Consider the following 10,541-nt stretch of genomic DNA (forward strand, 5'->3'; position numbering starts at 1 on the left):
TTCCAATCAGCATCGGTCTCTGTCCATTCTTCCCCAGCCCAACTTTTGTTCTGAATGGCTTCTTCTTCTCACCGCCCTGTTTCTCCTCTCCCTGCCTGCCCGTCTCCTTCCAGACAGCATCGAGCATCCAAAGTACCCAGCAGCCTGTCATGTCGTCGTCGCAGACCATGACAGCGCCAGCGGTGGGCCATCGACCTCCTGATGCAGGTCCAGATATGTCGTCCCTGTTCGACTATGGCCGCACGCACCATAATCATCACCAAGAGGGCCAAGAGCAGCAGCAGCAGGAACATCAGAACCACCAGCAACAGCGAGACAACGGCCCTTTCTCCCCGCGCAGCGACTCCGCAAGCCGCGCTCTGCACGATTCTACCTTTAACAATCCTGTCTCCCCTCCCAACGGTTTACCCTCTGTCTCCGGTATGAATGGTATCAAGTCMGAGCCCAGTGATGCAGGAAACGATTTCGCCGGCACTCAGCCAGAGTATCAGAACGATCTCCGCCGTCAGTCCGCCGCCAGCGCCCTTCTGGCTCAACTCCTCGGCAACCAATCTTCTGCGCCTCCCGCCAGCGCCGAAACACAACCTGCAGAATCCTCAACCTCGACAAATAACCCTCCCAATCCGACCGAAAGCTCTCAAAATAATCCCTCAGATCAAATTGCGGGTGGCCAGGGATCGACCAGCGTATCTACAGAGATCTCTGCGCCCGCAGAGTCGGCCGCTGGCCAAGACCAATTTTCCGCATCAACTGACTTACCACGCTTGCCCCGGGATGGAGAGAAAAATCGCGAAGATAAACCCGTTGATATGTCGTTTCCGAAATCCGAGGAATCTGGGAATCATGGAGTTGATGCAGTAATCAAGACGCCGGATCCTGCAGAAGGTTTGACGGATCCTATGATGTTCTCCAAGGCGGGCCTGAACGACTCTGACCTTTTCACACCTTTCGATCTCGCATCTGCCGGAAAGAACCCTTTCGACAATGAGATGCTTACCTCGGCCTATTTGTCCCAGTCTGCTGACCTCTCAGCATTGGGGTATTCAGCAGGCCATTTGCACGATGGTACAGGCTCGCTCGGTGGATCGGAACCGCGCATCCAGGCTTTTGCCAAATTAGAATTCGACGACGGACATTTTTACTGCAATACTTATTCATTCATCCTGGGCCGAGACGTACGAGCAGCTCGGGCGGCGCATCAGCGGGAGTTTCAGGCCAGGCAGGCGATCAGGACATCGAGGGCGAAAAGTTCGAGTGGTGGCAATGCATCGCACACGCCGGTTCGTGTAAAACATGAGGGCAGTGGCATGATAGGAAGTGTTGTGAGCGACCGAGGTGGTATCATGGGACTCGACCCTGACATTCCTGCTCATCTTCCTAAACGTCTCAGTCGGAGGTCGTCACACTCCTCTGAAGCGGGCGCTCCGCTACATGCGACGCCGGCTCAACTCCAATCCACTACTGACTACAATGCGCTTGCGATGCAATCGCTGCACGAAACCAACGGAGATGCAAAGCCTGTAGATGCACTCGCTCTCCTACCCTCGCCCGATGCTTGCCCGACCATCCCCATTCACCCTCCTGCTACTCTTGACGGTAGTGCTGCTGGACACCGAGGCATTTCACGTAAACATGTCAAGATTGCCTACAACTTTGATAAGAACCTGTTTGAAATGGAAGTGATGGGCAGAAATGGTGCTTTTATCGGTGCTGACTGGCTATCGCCGGGTCAAGTCCGTCCTTTGCATAGTGGTGATTACATACAAATCGGCGGAGTGCGCATACGATTTTTGCTGCCAGATGTACCGATTGGCGAGACTGGAGCCGACAGAGTTGAGGAGCCATCGATAGAAGAGAACGGGGATGCCAAGGCATCTGTCGGCGCCGAGAATGAGGCAGAAGGAGCTGCGGAAAAGGGTACCAGCGAAGGAGCTGAAAACAGGGACTCATCCAAGCCGACCAAGCTCATTCTAAAGACCAAAGAACCCGATCCTTCACGACCGGTACCTTCGATAGAAGGCACCGGAGACGGCGTTCAGGCCCCTGTTCGTCGTCGGGGTCCTGGGCGACCTCCCAAAGACGGCATCATGTCCAAGCGCGAACGTGCAGAGTTGGCAAGGGAGCAAAAACTGGCTGCCAAGCGGGAAGCTAACGGAGGCGTCACTCCTCCTCCTTCCCTGAATCGACCCAAAGCCGGTAAGACGACAACCACAACCACATCAACGGTGGGCACTGCAGCCGCTACACCGAGCCTCCCTGGCGAGGGCGAGTCTCCCGGGTCGAAGCCGGAAAAGCGCAAGTACACCAAGCGGAAGAAGCCGGACGGAACGCTCATGGACTATCCCCTGCCTTCTACTGAAGGTGGCCCATTTCCTATGGAACAACGCCCGGAGGAGTTCATCAAGGCTCCTCCGGTCAAGAAGCGCAAACCTTCTCGGTCACCCTCTCCCAACTACCCTCCCGAATCCGCCTACACGCCAGAGGATCTGGCAAAGCCACCGTACAATTACGCTGTGCTGATCTTCGATGCCCTCACGGAAGCGGGTACGCCGATGACCTTGAAGCAGATCTATCGCGCTCTGAAGTTGAAATACCCCTATTTCCGTTTCAAGTGCGAGACCGAGGGTTGGACCTCCAGTGTACGGCACAACTTGAACGGCAACAGCCACTTGTTCATGCACGCCGAACGAGATGGCAAAGGATGGTCGTGGCAGCTTCGACCGGGGGCATCCGTCGAAAAGGAAAAGAAGAGACGTCCGTCTCCTCCACCGCCATCACAACCTCCTTCCGTACCGGCTTCCGCCCCTCAATACATGCCACCGTTGAACCCATCCTATGGAAATCCACAGAATGGGCAAGCAAATCTGGCGAATCAGCATTTCCAGTTCCCGACCATACCTCCGAATACCTATGCTCCTCCCACACCAGCTCCTGCCTCTTCTGCTACCGCACCCCCTCCCCCTGCTCCTCGTCATCAAGACCCCTATCCTCCTCCTCACCCTCCGCCGCAGGCGGTCCCAGCCTCGGCCCCTTTCCCAATACCCAGTCCATTACGGAACAATCTTCCGCCCGCCTTTGCTCAGACTACGCCTTCTACATATACTTCACCCTATGCATCCGATCCCCCATCGCAGCTGGCTCAGTTTCAGCAACCGCAGCAACCGCAGCAACCACCAGGGATGCACTCGCAATCGCAACATCACTCACCGTACCCTCCACACAATGCTACTGCACCGCCACCGCCGCAACAACAGCAGCATATGCCACCTCCGCCTCCGAGCAACCCTCAGCAGCCACAGCAGTATCTCCCACCGAACCCCGGACCACCAATGCAGCCTCAACAGCAGCAACAGCAACCAAACTACAGTGTGGCGCCCATGAACGCGGGCCCCACGCCGATGGGGGATCCCGAATCTGTGTCATTTGAGGACCGTGCAAGCAAAGCCATTGATGACTTTGAGGCTGTTCTCCTGGAAGACTACGAGGACAAGAATCACATCAAGGAAGTGCTCAAGAGCGCACGGGCTCGTGCTTTGGGCCACGCGACGGAGAGCTCATTCCCTGGCGGGGAGCCCAAGGATGAGGCTGTCATTCTGGACGCGCTTCGCACCTTGATTGGAGGCTTGAGAGACCAGTAAATGTGTGTTTGCGCGAGCCTGGTATCATCTCTGTCGGCTATGGCTGCCGCCTTGATTGAACGATTTCACGAAACGAGATTTTATGTTTATGACTGTTCTGGAGAACAACATTTGATACTCTTCGTACTCGGAAAGGTGTTGATGGAAGATATGTGATTGGAACGAAGATCAGCGCCGGGTCTACTCATCTGTTGAGTACCCCTGCTGGAGTTAGAGGGTATTGTTACTCTGTGATATCTTTTGCCCTTCACCTGGATTGGTTTTTCTCATTTCTTTTCCCCCCATTTATTCTCTTATCTGAAGTTTCCTTCAGTCGATGATATCCACTCTGTTATGAGCGTCAAATGCTCTTCTTTTGTTCTTATTCGATTTTCTATGGTTGTGATACTGCAATACCTACAAGCCAGAACGCTGTGGGTAGACTTCATCGTTCCAGGGCTGGAAAAGCTAGGAGTTTGTTTTTGAGTGATCCGGTAAATAGATGAATCTAACGATATCTCTGAGCTGAGTTTTGAGGGATATATTTTTAAGTTACGAACAGGTTGGGTCCTGTTGTCCGTAGACTACCCCGTAGACTTCTCGTACAGTGTACCTTACCCCCTCCCCCACTTGAGTCGCTCCGGATATTCCCTACAGCGGGGTTGCAGAAAAAGCAAGACGACACGGATGATCGTAGAAACTCTGGGAGGACCGAAACTAACCGTGGCAAGTCACAAGTCAATTATCTACATGGTGGCAATGGCAACTGGCTGGAGAAATCTCCGGGGTACTAAGATTGAGGGCAGGGCAGGTAATCAACATATGATTTCCTGCAGCATACGTCCGCCCTAGATTAACGAGCCAAACTCGCCATTCATCAGGATGGATTGGAGCACGAGTTTCTGTCTATGCCGGTAAAACTAGGCAAGTATTCAGGAACCAAGTAAGATACCATGTCAAGGCGTGGGCGTTCGTCACATCCCACTTTGGCACTGGAAATTCAAACTTTTCCATATCGGTCGTGCCATGCAGTAGATCAATAGTCCAGGAGTTGGATTTGCCGCTTAGCCGCTGGGAGTCAACTCACACAGCTCACAGCACGGTCTGCCTCTATTAGATATTATTGTTATTCGGGCAGAAATGGAAGCCTGACGATGACGATTGTTTACCCCTCTTTGATACGGAGTCCTCCTTGCGGATAAGAGATGAGTATTTGCGTGATTTCTGAGCATCACTGGCCCTCACAGAGGAGAATTGTTTTAGAGAGCACAGTGGGGGAGTTCATCTTCTCCACTGAGTGAACCTCACAAATCCTTCAACAATTGACGGTTGGTCGGGTGGCTGTGTTTTGTTTGGGATACCTTTCATCATTCTCTGCAGATTCGGAGCGCATGGCTATATGCCTGACGCTACTACATTTTCCAGCAGATGGGGCACTTCCATCGAGTGTTCCCATGAGATCGACAGGATGAAAATTCTAGAAATCCAGATATCTTTTGGCGCAGGATACTTTGCATCTGATCGCTGATAATATTTTGCCAAACTTACCTACTCTATGCACTTCCACAAATCCATCTATCCGGTCCAACCAGTGTCGAGCATAGCCCTGGTAGTAGTAGGCAGAAGCAGGGTCGACGCAACATCTCCTTGGGGTCATTTCTAGGCACCTTCAGGAAGCCATTATGATGTGAGGATGAGTCAGATGAAGGACTCCTTGGATTCAATCACTCGTTTTGGCTGGTCACGTACAAGCCTCTTGGGTTTCTGCGTTGGTTATACGGCATATGCTTAGGCTCCGGGAGGCTACGCAGAAAGGTACAATGTATGTACCAACTGTCTAGTATGTAAGTAGCTCGGATGCGCAGGCACTTGACAAAATTGGAGATTCGAAAGAGCGTCTAGTGCTGCCTTGGTTAGTCCACTGACGATGCATGTTAATTGACTTGTTGGCTGAGGAACGGAAGCGGAATGCAGCGACTATTCCCTTCTATCGACATCAGCAGCAGGATGAGCAGATCCAGAGTCCTATATTGAGTCATAGCATACTATCCGATAGGATATGGTCTTCCTGGTTCTGTAGCCTGATATTTGGGCGGAAGCAGTGGTGTCATGCCTGATTCATGTTGAGGCTGATCACAGTACTGTAAGGGTACTTTCACTGTTGCCACCTTGGTGCAATGGTGTCAAACCTGAGACAAGGTCGGGTGTGTTCTATCATATTACAGAAATCCAATTTGCTTTTGTCTCGTTATCTTGATGATACTTTGAAATCAAGGATGATTGTAACCGGTTTCTTCTCTTTCAGTCGCTCTAGGAAGAATTCCCTGCCTTCTATGGAGTATCAACAAGTACCACCGACCGCCAATGCCACGAAACTGCCTACACTCATTTCTGCACTCGGTCACCGCCGACATTTGATCATCAGCAATCCCCTTCCTAAATGAGCCTAATCTGGTAACTGGACTGTACCACGAAGACACGGTTTTTATTTTAGCACGGGGGAATGCGGTGCACGAACCAGTCGATTCCAGACAATCTGGCCGTTTTTAAGTTCGAGGCGAGTCTTTTATTATTAGCACTAAAGCTCTGAGACCAGACGCTACTGGATGACTTTTATCCTAACTATGCACCTCAGAGGGGTACGGCCCCTAAGGAAAGTGTCTCCATGACTGGCCAGTGTGTGACAACGACTTTGCATCACTGGTCTCACTCCAGTACTACTACTGGCAGCCTGCATCAAGCACCGCCTTCATTTTCTGCTGACTGTCATTGCTGGACCTTGGTTTTGAGGATCACAATGATGACGCTGATGATGGGTACCTGCAATCATCGATGGCTAACATTATGACGGGCACTGTTGCCTTGATCTTTCGAATAAAAATGGAAAAGAAAATTATTAACATCTTGATATTAGTCATGTTGCTCATTTCGTTCAGTTCTGGACAATTTCCGTACCACTACCAGCCAAGTGCCTTACGTACCAGCAGACACTCCTGCGGAAATAGGAATCAACCAGAAACGCCAACGTAACCCAGTAACCCAAGCTTGCAAGGGGTTAGGGCAACCCAGTGAGCCCACCACCTGGGCCTTTTACCTTAGTTTTAGCACCAGTGTGACCCATCCAGGTGGCTCTTGATGCCCCATTTTGAGGCTTCTAAGCCCCGAACATCTGCACATTACACAGTATTAACATATGGAATTTATTTTGATTGATAGCAAGGGTGATCAGGGACATTGCGGCACTCTCATTACAGCAATTGACACTTCCTCGAAATAATATATGTGAAGCAGAATATATTGTTGAACAGTCATTGTACTACTCGTAACCATCGCTACTGCTCTTTTTCCCTTCAAGCAGCTGATTGAATCTTGACCTCAAAGTCGACTCCCATGGTTTGTGTCATTGCCTCTGGGTGATTTCCTGGTAAAGCATCTAGAATTTTTCCTGCAGTACGGAGTAGTACGAGTAACACAGTACCTACCGCACGCCGAGGAAAAAGGATTTCTGGTTTTGATTACCTCTTACTCTGCACTTTACCTCTCATTGATCGTGCAGGAGATTCAATAGGAAGATCGGATGTTACCTTTATGAGTTATCTTTTAAAAGCATCTTTTCAATTGGATAGATACTATGATCTGAATTGCACTCTGTGTAACTGAAGTTGATGAGGAAACTCTAAAGCAAATGGAAGGTCCCCTTTCTACGGCACCGTCATACTGCTGGTAGTACTCTGTAGTATTCCATTTTTTTTCTCCCGCCCTCCCAGCAGCCAGAACATCCTTTTCATTTGGTCTGGGTGGGTGTGGAGGCAAGCGTATTATTAATAATCTGCATTAAATTTTCGCCTACCATTCTATGAATATTTTCATTTTTTCCACCTTTGGTTTCTTCCTTTTCTTCCTTTTCTTTTTTTTTTTTTTTTTTCCTTTCCTTTTTTCTCCCTTTTTTCCACACTCGGTCGTCATTCGCCATTACCTACTGGTCAGATTGTTCCTCCTGACTTTACCGGCCAACACCCTCCGACCTCCCGGAGTCCACCATTATTGCCTTAGTAGTAGTAGTACTGTAATTATATGACCAGAAAAACATACTCAAACATCCTCGGGCCCGAAGTTCTCTGTCACTATCTTAGAGTCTCAAAACCACAGACTGGAGAAAGAGAGGAATTGGCATACTGGAAAATGACAAGGAAATGGCTTGATGGACCCAAGCCAGACAAATCCCAACACCAAACAAAATCAAAATCAGACCCGCGCAGAAGAAATAAATCAAACAGAAACACAGAGAGGAATCATCATGCATGTCCCATAATAATAGTCATGATCCATCCTTCTGTTTGGACTAGKAGAACTGTTGCTGTTGATAATTAACATTATTAACCTAAATGAAAAAAGAAAGAAAAAGGGAAAAAATAATAATAAAAATTTAATAGTTACGATGACTATCATTTCAACATCGAACTGCTCAACATGACTCCGCTACGCCTTCTCGACTAAACTCCATCCATCCACCCATCCAGCCACTACCCTCTTCTCTCTACCGCTTTACGCCTACACCACTACCCGTACTCTTACTACTACTACTACTACTACTACTGACCTTTGCCCCATCCTTTCTCTCCCTCTGCCTCTCTCTCTCCCCATCCCCTTCCTCTTTCGCCTCTCCATCCTCCATCCTCTCAACTCTCTGTTCTTGTTCATTTCTCGCTTGTGAAATTCCCTGTCTCATCTCTCTCACCTCCTCTTGTCGTTTTCTCTCAACGAGCTTTTCACTAAGTGTCGTTGCCGTCGTGGTCCGGGGCATTTCACTTTGGCGCGAGGGAAAGAAAATTAATTTTTCTCTTCCGATCCCCTACAACTACCCCCGTCGTTCTTCCCCCCAGCCTCTCCTGGCTCCACGAACCCTCTCTCCCTTACTCTTGTCTCCATCTACTATTAACGGTCCTTGAGGCACGTTCCACGTCGTTGGGTGACCATCCGCTGTTTATTCTTCAAGTTCAAAAAAAAAAGCACCGTGCTTGTTGGGTGTCTCGTGTTGGACCAGCAGCTCTCTACTTGGAAAGCAACACAGCGAGGGAATAACACAATTCTCGCCGCGCGAAAGGATCCGACAGTCAAGGGAGCCAAACGCAAACACGCCTTTCACGATCGCTATTTTTTCCTCGCTTCTTCTCTCGTGCTCTCTGTGGTCCTTTCATTTTTAATTTAGTTGAATTTCCCCCTCTCCATGTTATTCAACTAAGAGAACCTCACCACGGCAAACACAGAGCTGCGGCTCGCTGAGCATCGCTCTCCCCAGGATCAGGGCCTGGCGGACGTGTAGACGGTTCGTATTTGGTCTCCTTTCTTTATACCGGCTCTCTATCCCGCGTTCGCTTCGCTCTTCACATCATTTAGGGTGGCTTTACTGACCGTTACTTCTCCCTCTAGCGTTTGATCGTCTACCCTCGCCGTCCTGGACTGGTTCTTTTTCTTTCTTCTCTCATAACCGCTATGCCGTCCTTCTTCGCCGCTGGCCTCCAGGGCCTTCCTCCCACTCCCCCTCACGTCCTGCCCGGTGGCAGGATGGAAAATGAGCAGCCTTTTTACATCGTCAACAACTCCGCCTTTCCCCCTCGCTATACGCAGAATGGTTGCGAATTCATCGAGCAATACTCTCAATCCGCTCACTACTCAAAGCCGGCTCCGATGAACTTGCACCCAGCATCCGCCCACCATATGCACAATGGCAGAGATGTGACCACTGCTCATCCCGCGTTGAACCAATCGTTCGGCCCCCTGCCCGCCACAAACGTGCTGCCTCCGCTCCGTGCTGGCCTACAGCTACCCCCGATGGAGAGTGCCATTCAACCTCAGTATCGCCGCCAAGATATGATGATGCAGCCCGAACAACAGCAACGCAAGGAGGAAAAGACCACCGGAGGTGTAGCCGCCCACCTGGATTATGAGATGGAACAGATGTCCGACTTTGTGGCCGAGATGGCTCAGGGAATGTATGCTTTGTACATCACCAAGATCAACATAGCAGATATTGACTTCGCGCGAAGCGTCTACCCAGGAACATCGGTCCCTCCCCAGTTTCGGAAATACGTCTACCAGATCCTTTCTTCGACCCGCCTTCCCAGCTCCACGATCCTCTTGGGTCTCTACTACTTGGCCAGCCGAATGCGTATGCTTTCCTCGGCCAAAGTGTACACCTCTGGCAGTGGACAGGTTTATCGCATGCTGACCGTCGCCCTACTCCTGGGAAGCAAGTTTCTGGATGACAACACCTTCCAGAACAAGTCATGGGCCGAAGTCAGCAACATCCCGGTCGGCGAGTTGAACTCCATGGAACTGGAGTGGCTCTTCGCATTCGAATGGAAGCTCCATGAGCGCATCCATGACAAGCAGGACGGCTTCGCATCGTGGCTGTCCCACTGGGAGACCTGGCGTGCAAAAGCTGTTGCTAGAGCCCAGGAGTCGCGTCACCCCCTTGCCCCCATTGATACTAATGTCTCGCGGGGCCACATGGTGTCCAAGCCTCTCTTGTCTCCCGAGGGACCGATTCCTCCGCAGTATCAGCGAAGCTCTCATTACGAGAACTCCTGGCTCAACCCCGCCGCGTCTGAGTACTCACCTCCTTCTGCTCCCCATAGCGGCCCGAACACTCCTGACTATTACGCTATCGGACCCTGGGCGTATGCTAACCCCCCGCCGCCATACACACGAACTTGGATTCCGCCGCCGCAGCAGTACATGCCTCAGTCCGCGCCTCGGTCACAACCTCCATCTTACCACCATACGCCGTCCTACGCGTTACCGTTTGCGCAAAGTGTGTGGACAGGACACGGTTCATCCTGCGGATGCTTGTACTGTGCCAAGCATGTCGAACACTACATGTCTGCGAATGCCTTCGGTCCAATGCAGGCTATGGTCGCCTAA

The 10,541-nt window shown here is 50.8% G+C and overlaps 2 protein-coding genes across 2 annotated transcripts; both read left to right on the forward strand.

Annotated features, from left to right (window-relative positions):
• Positions 1-149: 149 nt before the first annotated feature.
• On the forward strand, positions 150-3,638 carry Asppvi_006536 (forkhead domain protein; the record flags this gene model as incomplete). The annotated part of the gene is made up of 1 exon (XM_043302437.1): positions 150-3,638. The coding sequence occupies one exon, from the start codon at positions 150-152 to the stop codon at positions 3,636-3,638; it is 3,489 nt and encodes a 1,162-aa protein (XP_043158372.1).
• A 5,472-nt stretch (positions 3,639-9,110) lies between these two features.
• Positions 9,111-10,541, forward strand: Asppvi_006537 (putative cyclin-like protein (Clg1); the record flags this gene model as incomplete). Its single annotated transcript, XM_043302438.1, has 1 exon — positions 9,111-10,541. One exon carries the CDS (start codon positions 9,111-9,113, stop codon positions 10,539-10,541), a length of 1,431 nt encoding a protein of 476 aa, XP_043158373.1.

The sequence above is a fragment of the Aspergillus pseudoviridinutans genome (genome assembly GCF_018340605.1).
Source record: "Aspergillus pseudoviridinutans IFM 55266 DNA, scaffold_4, whole genome shotgun sequence".
In the NCBI taxonomy this organism is placed as follows: domain Eukaryota; kingdom Fungi; phylum Ascomycota; class Eurotiomycetes; order Eurotiales; family Aspergillaceae; genus Aspergillus; species Aspergillus pseudoviridinutans.